A 21,914-nucleotide genomic window follows, 5' to 3' on the forward strand; every position below is an offset into this window, starting at 1 on the left:
AGCATGAGCACCCGCGTTTTATCCCACATAGGCTGTCTGGTAATGGTTCACCATCTGACTCGGTCTGGCCTCTGGCTTGCTCACCACACACAGATGCCAACTCATCTTGCGTGTATGTGACTCCAGGCTACAATGAGTAACGGCCATACCTGGAGGTGCCGAGGTCAGAGGCAGTGACACCAATTTCCAGCACACTAGAGGAAATTACCCAGGTAGCTGTAAAGATTCTATAGGGACAGTCTTCCTCTTGCATTAGCGCCATGCCTTGGAATGTGATGTTTATGGTAGCTTAGCTGTACAGGAGTAGGCCTTCTTGACTTTAATTGGTTATCAGAATTTCATGGAAGACTCAACATATATCAAAACACATGAACTTCTACAATGAAAATATTGGAGTGTTTTAAAGACAAGAGCAAGAACATGTAAACATTCTGCTTATAAATATCAGAATTTTTCTTTTCGAAAGATTTCGGGTTATCTTTAAATTAACCCTCTGCCTTATGTTAATCCAGCTAGTTCAATTTTAGGTTTTAGGCCATTTCTTTGTCCACTTCTTTTGATGCCTCTTTTCCCAGTGCACCTTCATTTCAATCAAGGAACCAGGAGCAGCCGCAGGGAACAGGCAGTGTTGGAAGTCAGTGGCTAAAATTAGATTTTCAATGACATTTACTTGTATGTTCTAGGCTGAAACTTCAGAGTACAGCACTTTCTATGAAAGGAGACACTTCCCCATCACTGTAATGCAGACTTCTGTTATCAAATTACACCCATATTACATCACTGGGTAACTGAGACCCAAAATAGAAAGTGAAACCATATACATTTTCAGCCAAGAGAAGGGCTAAAGACAAAATTAATTGACATGTTTTCACAAGATTATTTACTCAGTGCCTTGTTAATTAGGGGGAGATGTTTGTTCAAGAGAAGTAGTAGTATCAAGGAGGGAAGAAGAATAGAGTAACTGACCCCAGGGCAAGGAAGCGGGTGTCAGCTTTCTCTCACCCATGCTGGACAACTCTATTACACAAACAATCAGTGAGGAAGAGAGTTGAGAATTCATAAGTACTGTTTCCTTTTCTATTTTCATTCACACTTGTACAGGTGAGGTGTCTATAAGCTGTTTCTTATAGGGTTTTTCAGGATGTTCCCACTCCATCTTTCAGAAAGCCCATGGAGAGTCCGCACATGTCCATTACAGCGTGTGCCCATCATTGTGTGCACATTAGAGTGTGCATTATCCCACCAGTGAGTCCTGTACATATGACATCATCAACCATCACAGAGTGTGCCCACCGTCCTGTGCACACCAGTGTGTGCATTATTGCATTAGTGAAACCTGTACATACAGCATCATCAGTCATTTCCAGATGTGCATTGCATCCCTTCTCTCCATCTCTGTCTGCATTTCGGGGACACCCTGGAGGAGCTCCCCAGACCCAAAGCACCTCTGCCCAGTGCAGGCGCTCATCCCCACTGCCGCTCAGGAGTGTCTGTGGTTGTGCAGTGCAAACATCCATACTGGCACGCACTGCTCCGGAAAGCCCTCTTGCTTCTCCTGGCCCAGCACGGCCAGCCCACTCTTCCTAATGAGGCTCCGGAGGATGTCCATGTCCCGAGTCACACTGCTGTCAGACAGATCGAAGGTACAGCCCTCCCGGGCCACATTGTCCTTCAGTATGATGACACCATTTTCTTTCAGGCCATCTCGGCATCGGGAAAGAAATGCAAGAAGGTCCTTGTCAGTCAGGTAGCCTACAGGTGGGGCCCAGTTGATGGGAAACAGGATGAAACAGTGGGGAGGGAGGAGAGCAGGGAAGAACGCAAGGCTCAGTCACAGAATACTTAATAACCCAAGTCGTTGTAGTTGCAGGAGTCTTTGAAAATCTAGATGAAGAACACACATCCTCTTTGCTCAAGTCCCTGTCTTTAAAGTACATATTATACTACCTGGCCTACCTACTTCACAAGAATGAGAGAGACACTGGTGTCTATCCCATGAGTCCCTCCAATTTCCTTGGCCAACCCAACTCCACGGCCACTCCTTAGTGAATCCTGTGCTCATGCGTGCACGCACAGACACCCCTAATTCCCTGTTGTCTTGTTTCCTCGGAATTTAAGTCTAAGAATGACTATTCTGCCAGTATATGGGGATTAACCCTTTGGGGCCCACTTGTTAAATCTCTTCAAGTATTTATGTTTCTTCAAGGATTTAGGTTGTTGCTGTGAGGACACCTGCTCCATCCTCGTGGGTGGGGATGAACCGTCCAGCTTGTACAGAGAACACGGGGAGAAATCTGGGAGCAGGGACTGTGGGGTTCTCGTGACACCCAGGGCTAGCTAACTGCTCTCGACAGGAGTCCAGGGAAGACGCCCCTCGAGTGCTTGTGAGCCCCACGTCTGTCTTGTGCAGCTGAGAAGCGGGGAGGGCAGAGGCCAGGCCACACGAGACTAACCTGAGACCCACTGGATCCAGATGACGTCGTATCTCCCGCAGGGGGGCGTGAACTCCTGCAGGCCGTAGCAGTGGTAGCTCTCTACCTTGTCCGCTTTGACCTGCAGGTAGCTCTGGGCCTCAAGGAGGAAAGGCTCCATCATGTCCACCAGCTCCACGCTGTCGAAAACCGGCAGCAAGACGTGCTTGCTCACCCTTCCTATCCCAGAGCCACAGTCCAGGGCGCAGCCGGTTCCAGCTCTGCCGGGCCCCTGTGGGAAGATGCCTTGTGGGACTCTCAAGGAGGGGATTCACCCCGAGCCTCAGACACTCCAATCACCACTTTAGACCAGCTGCATTTGTGTCGACTTTATTGGGTAAAATGTGCAACTTATGTGAACAATTCAACAAGTTCGGACAAATGTGAATAGCCAAGTACCCACTGCCACAATCAAGATACAGAATATTTCATTGTTCCCCCCCCCCAAATCCAGACATTTCTAGTTCTACTTTATTTTACTCAAATATGGGTGTTTAAAAGAATTGCAAACTTATTTTATTTTAAAATAATATCTAAGGTTTAAGCAGTTGGTAATTCTCCCCAAGAAATGAGCCAACCCTGGCTCTATAAAAATAGAATTTTCGTATCTACAATTTAGGTTAAACCTACAGCTAAAGGGACCAGCACTGTAGGTGATTACTTTGTAAAATAGGGCAGGGGGAGGAGCCAAACAGTGAGAGTCTCTCTTGAGTTTTAAAATTACTTTAAAAATTCATTCCATGAAAACATTCCAGTTCATACTGGGATAATTGAAATTTTATTTTTTCTAAACTGGATTTAGGGGGTAAATCTGGGGACCTTAGTTGGGAAATGCAATTGTCCCATTCTCTGGCCAGGATTTTATTTCAAATCCAGCCCTGATGGCACCCGGCATGTTGCTGTGAATGAAGGGTAATTTCAGCAGTCCCCTCTGATGCTAAAAATTGTGTTCCGCTTTTTGCACCAGAAGCATCAGGTTTACCAGGAACTTTTTTTAAAAAGTAAGTCTGTGAATTAAATCAACTGAAGGTGAGTGGCTGAGGAGGTGGTGGGGGCAGGAAGTTAGCCAATGCAAACTTTCTCCAACTTGCTTCTATACAAATTTTTTTAAAAAGTTTTCTGATTTTTGAAGAGTCAGCTGGTCTAAATTATTTGGACATAATTGGGATGGATGCTAAATAGGTTTTGTGCTAGAAATCACAGTAACAAGATGTGTGAAGTTACCAACAAAGGTCTTAAAAAGAAAGCCAATTCTTGATTTCTCAGGAATTAAGGGTAAAATAAAAACCTTTGGCTCTGGATCACAGATGTAGTACAGAGGAAATATCAAAAAATATGCCTTCCATTCCATCCAGAATGTTCCCCTTATGTTAGAAAGGTTCAATGAAGAACAAAAAGTATAGCAATCATAGCTTCTTTTCAAATGGGATAGTGACCATCATAAGTTGATGTTTACATGTAGCAAACTGTATCTATAATAATTATAACTCCATAATACTCACTCCATTAGATGATTATTGTTGTAATGTTATTCTCTGGATATGAGGTGTTCCCCAAAAGCTCTTGTTAGTGTAGGAATATTCAGAGGTGAAATACTGGATTATAAAACCTGTAACCTAGTCCATCCTAGTTTGAATGGACTGACTAGATGGTAGCTGTAGGCAAGTGGGATTGGCTGGAGGATGTGGGTGGTTGGGGGCTGCCCTGGCAGGGGCATCTTCCCTGCTCTCTGTGCTTTCTGGCTACCATGAGCAGTTTTCCTCCCCCAAGCCCTTTGGCTATGATGCTGCGCCTCACCTTGGGCCCAGGGCAATGGACTTGGGTGACCGTGGACCTCCCTCCTCTAAGTTTTTCTTGTTGGGTATTTTGGTCAGAGTAATAAAAATCTGACTAACACATTGTAGATGAGAAAACTCAGGTTCCCAATATATGGCAGAACTGAATTTGAACAGGAACTGCCTGAATCCAGAGTCAGTTTTAGGAACATTAGGACATCACCTCAACTGGCAAGCATTTTCCCTTGGTAGAGTCTATGCAATGCTATATTCAGAATAACTAAGGCTTCGGCCAGACTCAGCAGGAAAGGGATCTACAGTGATGAGTGGTGTCTGCCTTGAGGACAGGAAGGGGAGGTGGTGGTGCTCAGCCACGTGTTGTTGGTCATCTCTGCTGTGCTCCGCTGCCTTCTTCATTCAGATGTGATGATTTGAACTAAATGAATTCAGGAAAAGGCCCAGACTAAAGGTCTGTGCTGTACATACACAGCATTGTAAAGGCAGCATTTCTGAGTAACTTCCTAAGATGGGATAAAGTATAAGGAAATTACTTTAAGCTACTAGAAATGACTTTACTAGAAATGTATGTGCTCAATCAGCAATTCTCGTTACAAATTTATCTCCTAGCTACTTGGCTCTATGAGTCTACTGGTCATGTTGCTGTCATTAGTGGGGCAGGTGGTTTCAGAAGGAGAGCTACGGAGCAATAAAGCCGAGAGACCTTAGAGATCCATGTCAGAGGATTTGACTAGAACAAGTGAACATCTGTTTTTCCATGAATAGAGAGACAGGAGGCTGCTCTGGTTCAAGGGAGGCGGAGCCCTGCCACTCCACCTTCCCACAGCTCTCCAAGGAGCCCTTCAGAATCTCACTAAAACCCCGGGGCTTTAAAATCACGTGTTTAATTCCTTTATTTCACACAAAGAAACTGAGGCAAAATGTTTGAAATAAACCTTCCTTGGAGATGGTTATCCTCTAAGTAGTGAGATCCATTTAGTACGTGAAATCTGAGCAGAGATTCTTGAAACTGTTGTCGTTTACAAACACACAGGCTGTCTTTCTCCCAGACGCTGTGCACCAGGCCTCCGGTGCAGTCGCCTGATTCTTTACTCTGCTTCATGTGATACGGTTGGCACAACGTCTCATTCACAGGAAGCTCCTCTGAGAAGGAATGTTTACAGCCTGAGCTCAGGGACTGCACCTCTGCTGTTGGACACTGTGGCTGCAGACGCTGTGATCGCGTTGGAATCTGATGCCCTTGGTGAATGTGGCCAGAGCTTTGTACAACGCACAACCTCAGAACGAGATATTTTGGCATTTTCATTTTCATTTAATATACTCTCTTTCATTTATGGATTCATAGAGAACAGTAAAATACAACTAGCGCTCTCATGTTACTTCTGATTCTGCCTCTGTATGTCGTTTCAAAGAACATTACTTTAAGCTCATCCAGAAGAATCTAGAACTAAAGTCAAAGCACTTCCTGGCACTGCTTAAAATCCATGAAATAACGGGGCACAGAGGTGCACACCTGGAATGCCCGCAACTGGGGCTGCAGCGGAAGGGTCCCAGGTTCAAGGCCAGCCTGGGCCACCGAGTGAGGCCTTGTCTCAAAAATATTTTTGTTTTTTTAAAAAGGGCTGGGGTCTGTATTTGGGGTAAAAATGGGAGCTCATAACCCACTTGAATCAAAGTGTGAAATATGATATATCAAGAATTATGTAATGTTTTGAACAGCCAACAATAAAAAATTTAAAAAAAAAAAAAAAAAGGGCTGGGGTATAGCTCAGTGGTAGAGCATTTACCTAGTATGTGTGAGGTCCTGGGTTCAACTCCTAGCACCACACACACACACACACACACGAAACGAACTACAACAAGTTAGATTGTGATTTTTTAGTCATCCGATCTCTGTGAAATGTTTTTTTTTTAAAAAAAGGTCATCAAATACTGATTTTTTAAAAATGAATTCCCCCTCCATAGACATCTAAACCTGAGGAAATTTATCAGTTATGCCACTGATGTCATATTGATACCCTTTGTCTATTTGCTAAAGTAAATACGTTTGTGAGTAGATTAAACACCTTTTCCCACTGTCCCATGTCACTGGGTGTTGAAAGGAAAGCAAAACTCTGAATTAAACAATCTGCCTTTTCTCGGTTGACACAAGAATAAATCATGTCAGATACTCATATTCCCTAAGTCCTTGTTTCTTGACCTGGATACTAATTTAGCAGATTATTAAGGTCAAAGTACTAAAAATATCATTCCTTAAAAAAGACTGTGTTTGTGCTTAGTGAGAGGTCACAGCTTTACAATGAGCCTTGTCTGCTAAGAAGAGCTCCTTCTTATTTGAGAGGAGCAGTCTGCCTCTTTTCCAACATAAACACGCGAGCACAAGACGCTTTCCTTTCCCAGGTCCTGGACATGCTCAAGGGCTCTGTAGGACCAGCATCCCTGCGGTCAGCTTGGCATTCCACACAGAGTGACAAGACAGCTGGATTACTAACTAAGCTTCTGAAATGCTTCAGGATCAAAGTCGGCCTCACCACCAGGCGAGCAGGAGCGATTGCTTTGGGCCAGACTGGAGAGGTGAGGTTTCTCTGGTCCATGGAAAAAAAGCAAGGATTTTTCTACTTTGCAAGACAAATGGAAAAAATATGTCAGAGTTAAGAGCAGGCGGTTTGGTGTCAGACAGATCTGGCTGGGCTTAGTGTCAGCTCTGTCTCTTACCAGTGTGTAACCTTGACAACTTATTTAACCTTCTCAGCCTCAGTTTCCACAACCATAAAAATGAGCTAGGACAGTCCTTACTTTAAGAACTGCTGTGGAGAGGAAAGAGGACAGAGCTTCTACAGTGCTTGGCAGAGTGACTGACCATCTTAGAAAAGACTTCCGTGAAGTGGGTCAGAAACACTGACGTGGTGGGCCTGACCTTCGTCTCTGCACGTCCCAGTCCTTTCTGATTGTAGCCAGGGTCCAGACAGACACTTTGGCCCCAGGAAATGTTCCACCCTCATCACATTTTCTCTACCACCAGGCTTGGGACCTGGGTGCTCCAGGAGCTGGAAGTGACACAAACCTAGTGACAACACCATGCTTCCAAGTAGGTCAACAGCCTAACTCCAAAACTGAATATCCACGATGTTTCCTCTATCAGAACAAAATGGGGTCTGAATTGCAAACCTATGACTTTGTAGTGAATTGGAACAAGCATCATTTGCAAATGGTCTTATCCTCAGTAGGACCAAAAGCAGCTTTACTGGGTGGGTGAAGTCTACTCTCACAACTACACAAAGTTCCTTATTAAACACGTTCCATGACGTCATGTTAGTAGTTGTAGCAGTAAGTTAGATGGAGCGGGTACTCATTTTGTGAACTAAAGCAGGAACTTGACATGTGTGAGCTCATTTGATCTTCACATTCTTCTATGAAGCAGATTCTGTGGTCATGCCTGAGTCACAAATTTAAGTAACAAGCCCAGGATTGCTTCTGCATTAAGTAGGAGGACTTCAATGACTGTAGAGCCCAAGGTTTGACCCTTATACTCTGCAATTTCCACAGGACCTGGACATAGGGCAGTGGAGGCTCACCCCAAACCAGACTACAAAGGGATCATGTTCTTTCAAGGAGAAATCTGAACTATGTAAAAAAAATAATACAAAGGGATTCTGCCACCCTTACTATTAAACTGAACATAAGCGTACATTTCTTTTCGACAACCAATTTGTTATTATGGGAAATTCAATAAATCAACCCAAGTTCCCAAAGGTATATCTCATTATTTATCTGGATGTCAACTTTTTATCGCTGAGATGTTTAAGAAATGTCTTCTTAATCCTCAAATGCAGCACCTTCCCTTGAAGCATGTAAGATTAGCTAATGCTAGGAGGGCAAAATGTCCAGTGGGACAAGCCAGGAGTCTGATGAAGTCCATCCTTCGTGAACATCTTAAGACAGGCTGAACTCAGCTGAGCCCACGGCTTTAACCCGACTAAATTTACCACACAGAAGCACTTGAGCTCGGTATTGGCAGGGACTTTGCCCTCTCATCAAGCTGCAGTTAGATAACTCACCCCAACAAATTTCCTAAGAAATTCCCGAGAGGCCTGGATATCTGGGCTGGAGAGTTCAATGAAGTTCCCCATCATGCCTTCTTCTGTGGCTGGCACTTCTTGATAGAAAAGTTTAGCTCTAGCATAGAACTGCATCTCGCCATTGATGACTTGGCTTGTTAAGGCATACAACTTTACTGCAAATGAAACATTATTAATAGTTATTATATCATAGAACAACTCAGTCTTATTGTGCACTGAAATTCCTCTTTCAAGACTGTGAATTTGTGTGTGGAAGAAAGAGCACTGGAGTGAAGTCAGAGGATCTGGGTTTGAGCTCTGGTTCAGGGACTTACATGCTATATAATACTGTGAGTCTTCTAAAACTCTGTGATCTCAGGAGATTTCATCTGTCAATCACAGGTGACATTTTCATTCATGAGTAACTCTGTTATTTAATAAACACAGTTACCATTGTGTTTTTGAAGTTTAACAGTTTTTTGGCTGCAGTAAAAATTTCATCAGTTTCATGGTGAGTTTTATCTCTGAGTTCAAATGTTTTATGATAATTTTTCTCACTAGTTCTTGCTTCTAATCACAAAGCAGGGGTAAATCATTTTCATTTCTTTTTAAAGCAACACATATCCCAATATGTCTTTGTACCCACCTTATAGAAATGTAGTTGAGCTCTACCTTCTGAAAATAAAATGCAGAAAGAAACAATATCTATTGAGCAGCTATTCTGTACCATAGGCACACTGTCATTTCATTATTTCAAAACACACAAAGTATTATTTTAAGACATTTATTTTTGGAAAAACATGTGCTCTAACTTCCAAGCCATGAATGAGAATGCATTTATGTGTGTTTTGACAACCAAAATTCACCCATGCAGATATAAAATATTTTCATTAGAGGATATTCAAAAGGAAATGATTGAAAGTGGATGAAAAGGAAGAACTTTCAATTCAAGATTGCAGACCAAGTATACACATTTGTTTTCTGTGCCTCCAATACTCCCCGAGAAGTTTTGAACTAGAGTCAATCCACTTAGTGAAGAAAATAAGAGGGGATCACTGATGGATTCATGATTTCAATGAATTTATGGAAGGCAAAGTCAGATAGAATAAAGCTCAATAATTTGCACATCAAAATAGTTGCAAGAGGAAATTACATTCCAGATTTAGAGCCAATCAGAGGAAAGTGTAAGAATAGGAGTGAAAGCTGAAAAAATAATAATTAATCAAAAGCCTATCTACAGAACAACTAGGTGAGGGGACAAATGCACCGCTTAAACACAACAGGCAATACATCTGCCTTCACCATGGAAAAATATGTCTCTTCTCTAAAAATACAAAAATAAATAAATTGCTTAGGAAAAACTAAACTAGCTTTTAGCACCAGAATCCTAGAACTCTACTTGCTTTAGCATGTAAAAGACTCCACACGCCTCACACTCATCAGAGTTTGATAAGGGCTACCTGTACGTGTGGAGTTTCATGTCACCTTTCTATTTTTGAGATGATTACACAGCAGAGGAAACCTTATTCATTACCTTGTCATGTATTCCTACATGTAGATAAACAATGATCTCCAAACTCATGAGAGTAAAATGTCAGCCTGAAAGAAAAAGATTCAGATAAATCATCAAAATTGACCCAAAAGGAAATAGAAGTGATTCAAGAAGTGGATAAGAATTTAAGTCAAAACACAACCAAAATCTCATATGTCTTTGAAGAAACATAAGAACAGGTGCATTCATCAGTCCAAGGTAAGATCCAAAAAAGAAAATGACAATGATAATTCAAAGAATAAAAAGGAATTCTTAGAAATTAAAGTTTTGGAATATTGGATACATTTCCAGAACATAAAACAGAAGGACAGATATGAAAACAGAAGTAAAAAGACAAATGTATAAACCTACAAAGACTTAATTCAAGCTAAGTAAGATAAAATTGTTTTAAAAGGAAATTAATAAAATAGAGGAACAAGAGCAACTAAAGACAAATACTAGAAGAAAACTTTCCAGACTGAAAAAGATTATAAGATCCAACAAGTGTTGAGCAGTATAGCTTTTTGAAAAAGCAACGTTTACATTTGTCCTGAAGAAATTTCAAAACAGAAAGAATAATAATAAGATCCTAAAGCCATTTTGAGGGGTAAAATTGGTTGATCTTCAATTTTTCCCAGATATAGCAAATTAAAATATAGTACTCACAGTTATATTTGAATTTTTGATAAACAATAAGTAATTAGTATCTTAGAGAACACAATCCTATGTTCAAAAGACTGAGACCAGGCTTATACCACAAATCTTATCAGAAATGCTAGATAACAATGATAAAATGCCATCAATACTCTGAAGAAAAATTATTTTGAAAATAACTTTAATACCCAGTTAAACTATCAAAAGAATATTTACCTCCCATGGATTCATCCTTCCGAAGTTTCTTGAAGTTATATTCTAGACCAATTAGGGTTAAAATCAAGAGAAGACGCATGATGAAGGTGATGTAATTAACCCAGGAATACCCAAATGACAGCTGTTTATCAAATCTGGAAAGAAATCAGTTTACATTACAAGAGAAAGACTGGATTCTAGGCAATAGAGAGAGTAGGCAAAAAGCAAGGAGACATCAGTATTATTCTAAGGAAGATGTGTTTTTATATCAATCACCAAAAATTTTTAAAAAGCAGTTGAAAACTCTAAGCAAAACACTTAGATTCAAAAATATTATGATCATGGTATGAAGCAAAGCAAAATATGGGATAATTTTGAGAAGAGGAAATCAAAGAAAAAATCTATTAAACCTTAACTAACAACATTTTTCTTTAGATAATCCCAAAATTGTGATATTCAACTAGTGTATTAATTGCTTCTAAACTGAACAACTTAAATTCAAGAGTCAATTGAAAATTGATTTTAAAAGTTAAAAATCCAATAAACACCACTTATATCACTGTGACTATGTTCCATCTTTGGATTTACACCAGCATTTTCCAACTTAAGCACACTGGAGCCATATTTGAACCCTCAGTGACCTTGAATTTGCTGCAAGAGTTGCAAGAATCCGCATCCAGGTATGCCATTTTCTGGAGACTAACAATATTACTTGCTATCTCCCCCACACATGTCGACTACTGTGCATAAAAAGTCATTTTATTTTTTTTTTTTATTTTTTTTTTGAAAAGCAATATCTATTATTTTATTTTTTTTTTTATTTTTTTTTTCTTTTTTCAACATCTATTTTATTATTGCATTTTTCCACATCATAAAGTTCTATTTTATTTTTTGAGCTCATACAGACCTAGGTTAATGTTTTTCTGATCAGTTTTATTTTTTTTTTAATTTANTTACATATTGCCATACTAGTGTCTGTTGTGCTCCGCTGCCTTTCCCATCCTCCACCATCCCTCCTCCCCACCTCTCCCCTCCCCTCCCCTCCTCTCTCTCTACCTCCTCCACTGTATAACCCTGAGGGTCTCCTTCTATTACCATGCAATTTCCCTTCTCTCTCCCTTTCCCTCCCACCTCTCATCCCTTTGATATAAAGAGAGTAACTAAGAACAGAGTAGGGACGAAGAGCAGGAGAAAAAGTCATTTTAAAAATACAAATCTTTAAGAAGTTTTAACAAATATAGAAGGCTTCTGCCACTTTATATACAAATTAGCTACTGATTGAGGGAACACATTAGAAGTAGGATCCCCCAGTTCAAAAACAGAGAGAACTACTGGCCTATACCAATCCCCCTTCCTAGCAATTGGTAAAGTGTGTGTAAATAGCAGGTAGCTCAGTAAATGCTTATTAAATCCAAAAGGATGTCAAAAACAGGCAGGCATTGCCATCCTAATAATGTGACTGTTACAAATTCTGGATATCTCACAAAAATCATGCTGGAAAAGTACAGCTCCCAGATTCTGCCCAAGGTTGAATGCTGCTGCTCTGGGGCCCCTGACAAGCCACAGTCCAGGGCTCTCCTTTATCCAAGCAAAGCTCCAAGCAGCCACACTCATCATCACCTGCTTAAGTCCACTAGTTGGTGCAGTCTATTAAAACCTTTTATCTGGAAATGGGAATGGTCCATTATGCCAGCATCCTTTAGACCACAAGTGAATGCCAAGCTCAGCAGGTGTCAGCCTCAGTAGGTGGGCTTTTATGGTTCTCATTTTCACCGAATTGACAGGTGCATTTCACTAAAAAAGATATATGAGGTGTCACAGGGAGTCCCAAGTTCTCCCCTTCTGATATCTGTGCATGTTGACTCAGATAAGGCAATCGGTCAACAGCCATGCCTTTAAATATGGAAATGCATGTAATGGCTTGTTCTTGTAGCATTGTAATGCCTTTGTGAAACGTGGGGTACTCTAAGACAGAGACTAGACACTATTATTCCTTGGTACAACATGATACTTATTTCTTGACCTACATTACAAACTGAACTCCCAAGGACAAAAACAGAGAACACATTCATTTGCTCTGAAAGAGAAAAAGGATTTTGTGAAATTTCTAGGAAAGGTGACTATCCAAGAGGATGTTCAGCAAGAGTCGGTTCATCTATGACTTAGTTGTAAAGCACCAATACAACCCTCAAGAAACAGAAGACAAAGCCCAATCCCTCTCTCACGGAGATTACAAACTAGAAAGGGGCAGTTGAGTTACACATCACTACGTGCCCAGTGAATGGTACAAGCACTAGTAGTCTTGGGGGATCAGAGATGCCTGCAAGTAGGAGCAGTTAGGGAAAGATTCCAAAAGACCTCAGCCACCAAGGATGATTTTATTTGGGTTAGCAAAAAGTTACAAGGAAAGGCATTTCACACAGTGTGGATATGTGGATAAAATGTAGAATCTTCTATTCTTGTCAAATGAAAGCCTATGGAAACACTTTCACTGCTGCCCACATTTGTCACGTTTCCACTTACACTGGGAGGTGGTGTGAGTAGTGGTTAACAACGAGTCTGCGGTGGCCCCCTGGGTTCTAGACCTGCTCTGCTCTCACCACCGTGATTCTCTTGCACATGACCTCACTCCCCTGTGCTCCTCAAACAGAGATGTGGAAAATAACAGCACACCGACAGGGATGTTGTGAAGGTGAACTGAGACAGTAGATGCAAAACACCGGAAATAGTGATAAGTGTGTGTCCCTTTTCCTGAATTCTGTTTTGGTCACAGGCAATGCAGAATCATCCATTGGAGACTTTCAGTACCAATGTATTTGCTGTTCCATGAGTCTCTGAAGCCAGCCAGGGATGGTCAGCAAATTCCCCCATGACTGAACATGGCCACAGGGCGGGCTAAAGTGAGACTGGCTGCCTGGCCCAGGCGGGGTGGGGGGTTAGAAGGAAAGCAGGAGTCAAAGGGTCTGGTTAGCCGCAGTTCTTTCCATAATTACCGCAAACAACAAACTCTCTGTGCAGACTCTCCAGGAGGGGTTCCCCAACCTTTTTGAAAGAAGGGCTTTATTTTCATTTCTATGAAGTCTTGAAATCATCAAGAGTAGGGGAAGCCAAATCTAAAACACCTCAGCAGAGCAGGGGAGGGAGCATCTCAGCCGGCTAAGTTTTATTTCCAACCTGAAAAGCATAATATCCGCTCCAGCCTGCAAACTCTCATATATTGAATTAAGTTTATTGTCTTTGGTAATGTCTGTTCCAGAAAAGGCTACATGGTGACTTTAAAAAAGGCCTGGCTCAGGGGAAGAAAGGGGCAAAGCTAATAGTTACTGAAGATTGATGACTTTCACATATATATGGCATTTAATCCTTCCTCCGACACTTTTGAGGAAAATGATGCACATAGACTTTAGAAAATGACAGAGCTCACTTCTCCACTAGTAACAGTGCAAGAATGTGAACTCAGGACTTCAGTATCTGCAATTAATTGTTAGTATGAGGCCATTTAATTCATATAACAGATATATACTGAGTTATTTCTATGTTCCAGGAACTATGGTAAATGCTAAATACACAGACCTGGAAGACAGAAAAACAGATGATCCTCCACTCTCATGAGAACTAGAGTCCAATAGAGGAACCAGTATATGCAAACACATCCCATAAATATCAGTTATAACCTCCTAAGACCAAACACAAGGATTAAGAGAGTTAATTGGGTAGGGCAGACTTCTAATTGCCTATAAGTTCATACTGGCAGATGGGACTCACCAGAGGATTCCTTTCTGAACATTCAGGCTCTGCCATGAGAAGAAAAAACTGAAAAAGTCTATTCATCTATTCTGAGAGCTGATAGTTTGCCTTCCTTGCACCCTTAATTTAAAAATTTTGAGAATAAATTTAAAAATAAATAAATAAAATAAATTTGTAGGATTGCTTCCATTATTAGATTATAAAACCATAAAAAAGAGAAATTATATGTCTTATTAATATTTGAATCTTGCCCAGTGCACAGTAAATTTTACAATAATAAGAATTCCATAAAATATCTCTTACATTGAATATACCTGAATTGATTATGAAGCATCTGATGCTTCCATCTCTAAAGAGCCAAGTTTCTTCCTTGTAGCGGAAACATGGAATGACAAAATATACAGAATCCCATGGAACTGAGCAGTGGACTCCAAACAGATGTGATATACCTCCTTTGGGGGTCAAAGTATTGAAAGTGAGTAGATAAGCTTTCAGCTGCTCTTTCCCTTTGCCTCATTAACTACGATGCTGTAGCTGATGGAGACTCCATCATCCTGGATTCCTGCATGCCTAAGTGGAATACAGCCTGCCCACCACAATGATGCATATTGAAGTGACGAAGCAGGAGTGGATGTGTTTGGCCATTGAGATGTCAGTTTCCTTTGTTATTGCAGTATAGCCTAGTCCTTACCAACTAATAGAGTCCTCCATGTCTATCATCAGAGATACTGTGGGTAGGGCTCACTCAGTGGCTCTCAGGGAAAATAATGCCTAGGCTGAACTATCAGTTAGAGAAAATAAAGCAGTGTTCATTCACGGAAAATGGAAACTAAGGCATATGAAATCAACTTTGGCTTGGAATAGTCTAATGGTATTCAAACTGTCATGGAACACTATAGATACCCTCAGAGTGTCTCAGAAGCCAATGGTGTGACAAAGAGGACAGGACAAGAAGAGGACCCTGCATCTAATCCCAAGCAGAAAATTTTAATTTTTTCCTTTGTTATTCCTTCCAAGGAATATTTTATCAAAATATTGATTTTTAAAAAAAGATTAGAAATTATTGGCAAAACATCAGCACTTTCACAAGGAGAAAAACAGACAAAATCAAAATTACCATAAAATCAAAAGGATTATATTGGGTAAAAAGGATGAGGGCCAAATACAAATTACAATCTACTTGTCCCAAATTAATCGTCATCCAATTTTTCCTAGAGATTGTTCTGTTCTTAAGTCACCTTCCATTACTTGCAAAAACAGGTTCTTTTTCTCTCTAGTAATTATTTTTAAAGTGTGGCCATCACCTGCCCTCTAGTGAGTCTCTTCTTGGTTATAATTGATAGCTTTATCCATTCTAACACAACCACAGCTACCAAACTGCTTTTACTGGGGTACAGCCCCAGGAAAGCAATGCTGTCAATATATAGAGGGACCAGGACATAATCACCTTCTCGTCTTCCCATTTGGATACAGATGAGATATATTATATGTGTAAAATAATAATAATAATACTTGTGGCAGGGTGATCTAGCAGAAAGAGCCCTGGGCTTCAGATTTTGCTTTGGTATTGCTCTCTCCAGATTAGACCTTATCATCTCTGAACTTTCTTTCCCTTGCTGGAAAAATAAAATAAAATTGGAGAAGGAGATGGGAAAATGAGAAGAAAAAATAGTAATATTTACCCTATCTATGTATAGCTATGATAATCAAATGAAGTCAGATGAGTAAACACTTTGATGAGAAAGCTCTATAAATACGAGATGAAGGTATTTATATGTCTAGAATTAATGATTCCTCAGAAACGGGGGTATAAAAGGAGACTTTGGTCGACTACCAACATGTAGTTTATTGAATGTAATACAAAGAATTATGTAGCCCTTTCCATAGCTGGAAACCCTGACCACATCCCGTGCACAATGGGGCTTTCACACAACCTTAAGAAAACAGACTGGGGCTGAGACACAGTGCTCCTGCTTTCTTTGGGAGAAAATATAAACCAAGGAAGGGGCGTGGGTGGGGGGTGGCCCTTCACTCTAATTGTAAGCTGTTTCCTCCTCCAGGCAGTTTGGAGTGCCCTGAAGTAACCACCTGCACAGAGGCTGCCAACAGGAGCCTCGATGAAGCAGATAAGCTCTTTACTGCTCCACTCTCAGAATCCCTGAAACTTGGAGGAAATCACGAAAATGGAATCAGATGACTGCCCAGGTTTTCTTCTTAATATTCAAAGACCAATCTAAAATGTTCTCCTGTTAGGCTCTCCAATGAGACTCAGGAAGACCAGAGTGGATTACACACACACACTCACACACACACACACACACACGCACGCACACATGCACACACACCAAGCACATTTTCATCTATTATTGTTTAGTCTCTTTTTAATTCTTACTGTATATACTCTTGAATATATGTGTGCATATACATATATAAATACACTCTCATCTTTGAGTTACCAAGTTTGTCTCCCTCAAAACTTTTGCAAATATTAAAATGACCTGTCAAAACTCAAGAAGTGAGTTTCTATGAGCCTGGAGTACAGGCAGCTGACACCGACAGAAGCATATCACTGTGCCTGAAGGTGCACGGAAAGCCCAAAATAGAGTCCTGCTTATCAACCGGCACTTGATCTTTGCCTCTCTGTACAAGAATGTCATTGAAACGTGTCATCCCTTGGACACTGGCTGCAATTCTTTCCTCCTTCTAGTGTCTCTTCCAGGTGTCCCACAACCTCATATTGTCCCTTCAGTCATTCCTTGTCCCTTATCTGGCAGCTCTGACTCACTTACCCAGGGGAATTTTCTCCAGCAGGTAGAGGTAGCTCTGAAAGAAGTCATTGCGAATGGCTCGGTGAAGGATGAAGGACATGCTGTGCCGGCAGAGTTCACCATCGGTCTTCTGCCAGCGGGATCTAAAGGCAAAATGGGCTCCCAGATGGGCCATGGAGGAGCGGGGCAATGACGACTTCTGAAGAGAAAGAAAGCTTGTCTGACTGTTTCTTTGAATTAGCCTTCTCTTCCTAAAAGAACTCGAGACTGTCATTTTAAACCAGTCCCCTGTCCATCTATATCAGGACAGTCTGTCATGGGGTGTGGGGGAAGGGCAGCAAACGTGGGGAGGTCAGGCTCCTGGCACAGACTCCCTCTGATTGCTTGGGCGACACCACTCCAAGCCAGCAGGTGCTAAGATGAAAACAGGCTGCATGAGATCCTGCTCCATCTGGGGAAAAGCACGCTTCCCTTCGTTAGCTGCTGCTTCAAACAGGCTCCAGTACAGCCTGCCAACACCCTGAATATTTGCTTTAATTTGATTCCTAAATTGAAATAGCCTAATTTCCATTTCAAAGAGTTGTGAATATTTTGCAGGAGATCCTATTCCCTGATTTCCATTGCTCCTTCTGGAACACTGCGTCCTCAAGTTACAAGGTCCCTTTCAAAGTCATCTTAGCCACTCAGATTCCTTTCATCAGTACAATTTTCCCCAAATCACTTCATAGAGATGGATATGTGTTTCATATTTTTAAGGCTCTTCAAGAGATGCAATTATTTGAAAGCCTGTTTTGATGTCAGATACCCTGCTCTATCAGCAAGCTCTTGCATTTATTCTAAACAACCCTACCCACAGGCCTCTCTGCCCAATGTGGGTATGATTTCCTCCAGAGTGCATTTGTTTTCTGGACTGCCTTCTCTGTCCCTCCATACCTACTCTCCACCCTTCACTTCACTCTGTGCCCAGGAGGCTGACCTTCAGACTACATCAGCGGACACCCTACTCTGCCTCCTAGCTGGGTTCAGCCGTAGACAGTCCCCTTGGCACCTTTCCTGCAGAGAGGCCATAGGCTCACCACATGCTTTAACAGAAAGGCATAGCTATCTCCTGCTGGGGTCTGCTCATGCAAATACTCTCTCCTGGTTCCGATCCTTTCTCCTTATTGCTTGAGTGTCAGTGACATGGCTGTCCACCTGCAAGCCGCAGAGCAGGCCTCTGCTCCCTGCGGAGAAGATGCAGAGGAGCGCAGGAGACTGGAGCAGCGAGAGGGGCGGCCGGGTGGGTTGGAACACAGGCGCGAGCACGCCCTGGCCTGTGGAGCTCGCAGCCCAGAGCCCAGGCCAGCCAAGATGCGCCGACCTGTCACCCTTGGGCTACCAGGCCTGGGCGCTGTACAGTCGCCTGCTGCAGAAGCCTGCTCCACGCAGCGCTGCAGCCCGGAACCCGGGAGCACAGACCACCCGGCCACCTCAACCTCCCACTTCCTGACCTGCGTGGAGAAAATGGAAGTGGGGCTGAATGGAAGTCGGGACTCAAGAATTGGCCAACGGCATTAGCACCTTTCTAAACTCTAATTAGCATAGGTTTGCACCAATAGCAGTAATCCAATTGCTATATAAATTCCTAGCGCACCGTGGATGGAGAAAGCAGCTGTTGGGACTCTGTTTTGCACTGCAAGAGTTCTGTTCCTGCTTCCGTTTTTCAGTAAATCCTTCGGTTACACTCATCATCTTGTTCCAGGAGGTAAGAACCCAAAAAAGAAGTTGACGGTGAGCTGTTGGGGCCTACTCTTGACAGCTATAACACTTCTTAGCTGCTAGAGGTCTCCAAACTTACACAGACCCCACGTGCCAGCAGAAGTAGAGAATCGAGTTTTATCTCAAAAATTCTTGTATCAGGCTGTTAGGAACTCAATGTCTTGTGATTTACCTAGACTTTCCCCTTTCTTTGGAAGTAGTTCTTGGTGATCCAGCTCACATTACCTACTTGTGATTGTCATTTGCTGCCTGCAGGGACCATGACTACTGTTTTACTCCTGTAATGTTCCTAGTAGAAAAGGTGCTGTTAGCACCGTACCCTGTGCACTCTCCGACTCTCTGAATGTACACGTGTACAAGCCATATAAATCACACATTATTGTCAGCATCTTCTAAGACGACCCCTATATAGTCAGTTCAGGCTCCTGTAACATATCACAAGAGTCTGGGGGACTTAAACAGCAAACATTTATTTCTCACATTTCTGAAAGCTGGGAAGTCCAAGACCAAGGTGGAGGCAGATCCCATGTTTAGCGAGTGCCTTCTTCTTGGTTTACAAATGGCCCTCCTCTTGTTGTATGTTCACATGGCGGAGAACAGAGTGAAATCAAGCTCTGGTCTCTCTAAAAGCCCACCCATAATGGCTCCATCCTTATCTCTTTAATTTCTTCCCAAGGCATCATCTCCACATCCCATCACATTAGGGGTTAGATTTTCAATGTAGGAAGTCTTCATCCCCACCTAAAAACCCTTGCTTCCTCCTGCCTCTTTGTTCATGCCTTTCTGCCACCCCCTCCTTGAAGAAAGTCCAGCTGGACGGACTGGCTCAACTCTAAAGGATAATAAATGGCACAAGTGACAGGATGTGGCTTTCCAGATGAGGTTATATAAAGACTGCCTTCAGCATCTTATTTCCCTCCCCCTGTCCTCACACCACCATCTCGCCTTCTCTCTTATTTGCTCTCAGGAAAGCTGGCTGCCTGTTAATGCCCCACAAAGAGCCACATGTCAAGGATCTGCCTTCCTCATGGAACAGCCTGAGTGGAACTGAATCTACCAACGACCATGTGAGTGAGCTCAGAAGCAAATCCCTCCCCAACCAATTGTTCAGCAACAACCTGATGAGAGACCCTGAGCCAGCTAAGCCACACCCAATTTACTAACCCACCAAGCTGTTTTTATTCTTTAAAGCAGTTAAATTTGAGGATAATTTGGCACAATGCACCCACGGATACCTAATTTATCTATCATCCTTGAAATATTTTTAAGATGTGACATCTAACCATAATCTTTCCTTAAGTTTCACATATGTGTTAATCTTTTCCTGGAAAGGGGAGTAGAGAGTCTGTTTGACTCTGATTTATTTTCCTTCATTTTTCTAAGCTTCTGTATTCCCATTTGCTCCTGTTCCCAGAAGAAGGGACAGCCATTCAATTTTAGTGGAAATGTCCCCATCTTTGGCCTCAAGAATTGCCCAGGTTATAAAGTGAGTCATCAACTTTCCTCTGTCCGTTTGTGGTTCATGGATAGATGCATCCCTCAGGCCTGAGCCAATCAACACAGTCTCTTCTCCTGGCTCGAGTGGGCACATCATCTAAGTCTGTTATTGCTAATGTCAGCTTGAATTGGGTTTTGTTTTGTTTTGTGCTAACAACACAGAGTAATGTCTAATGCAAATAATATCCAGCATCATATTTACTCAGGAAATTCTCATAAGAATAGAAATTGAATAGATATCAAACTGAATAGAAATTTCAAGTGGGATTATTTCATAGTGTAAGAAGGCTGGCTCTTAGCTGGAATGAAACAGATGTGACTGAGTTAGAAATGCATTTCTACCATGTATATCTGGGGTAACCTTGATAAATTAATTTCCTAGTCCATCTGGCCTCACTTTCCTCTTCTGTAAAATGAAAATGTTGTTGTATCTTGTCTGACTGTTGTGAGAATTAAATAAAATACTCCATGTGAGACACCACCCCGTGCCTAGCACACAGCACATGGCCAGCAAGTGCTGGCTAGTGTCATTCCAATCTTTGGAAGAAAGCTGATGATAACAAATTACAGGCTCTCCATTCACAACATATCCAGGAGTGGTAAATTCTCTTTCTGAAAATACCCTTATTTCCTCCTGTTCGTTGAATTTCTGTTTAAAGCCTTATGAAATTTTAATTGTACTCTGTGCATTAAAGAATGGAAAGGAAAGACATCTAAAGGAAGTGAGCTGTTGGAGCCCATGCTTCTGCCCTTTGGCGTTTTCTGTCTTGTGGGAAAGCTAAGTAGAAGATGGCTTGGTATTCTCCTTGTGCCTAACGGGAGGCTGGTTCTTAACCCCAATGACTTAGCTATGTTTTGATAACCCCTCCTATGGGGAAGGGTCAGGATGTTTGGTCCTAGGAGAGGACTGACTGACTCCCGCTACTCAGTACTGCTTATTTGGCAATTGATATTGGCATGTTTCTCAGTTTTTACGCAACTAATTTTCCTCCACTATAAATTGGACATTAATTATTTGTGTTTGGACAAGGATTATTAAGTGTTCTACAATCTTTACATTTCAGGCCTATAATTCCTGACAGGGGTGAAAGACTGGTTGATACAAAACGGCTTTGTCAAATTGTGTTTGTTTCTGTAGGTCACATTAGATTTTGCGACTCTTTCTCATAGCGACATGGTCTGAACCAGTTTCTGGCTCATTGCATTTGTTTCCTTAAGACTATAATTTTTCTCTCACACTGAAATGCTCTATTTGCTGCCTCCCTGCACCATTCTTGGCCACATTCATGCCAAGTGAGGTGATAGAGATCTCAAGTCTAACACAAGCATCCCATTTCCAGGCAGGATAGGAAAACAATGAATGCAGGAGAAAGAAAAACGATGCAGCCGAACAAAGTAGAAACTCTGAATTTACCAATCCTGGTTTGCCTTCTCACAGTGGA

At 41.8% G+C, this 21,914-nt stretch overlaps 1 protein-coding gene across 1 annotated transcript; it reads right to left on the reverse strand.

The window, feature by feature from the left end:
* Nucleotides 1–516: 516 nt before the first annotated feature.
* Ntmt2 (N-terminal Xaa-Pro-Lys N-methyltransferase 2) lies at nucleotides 517–17,930 on the reverse strand. Its single transcript, XM_015491847.2, has 4 exons — nucleotides 17,239–17,930; nucleotides 8,323–8,498; nucleotides 2,454–2,703; nucleotides 517–1,752 (listed from the first exon to the last, which is right to left on the reverse strand). Exons 1-4 carry the CDS (start codon nucleotides 17,489–17,491, stop codon nucleotides 1,481–1,483), a joined length of 951 nt encoding a protein of 316 aa, XP_015347333.1. The 5' UTR covers nucleotides 17,492–17,930; the 3' UTR covers nucleotides 517–1,480.
* Between the last annotated feature and the right edge of the window lie 3,984 nt (nucleotides 17,931–21,914).

Source organism: Marmota marmota, unplaced genomic scaffold (assembly GCF_001458135.2).
Source record: "Marmota marmota marmota unplaced genomic scaffold, marMar, whole genome shotgun sequence".
NCBI classification, from domain to species: Eukaryota; Metazoa; Chordata; class Mammalia; order Rodentia; family Sciuridae; genus Marmota; species Marmota marmota.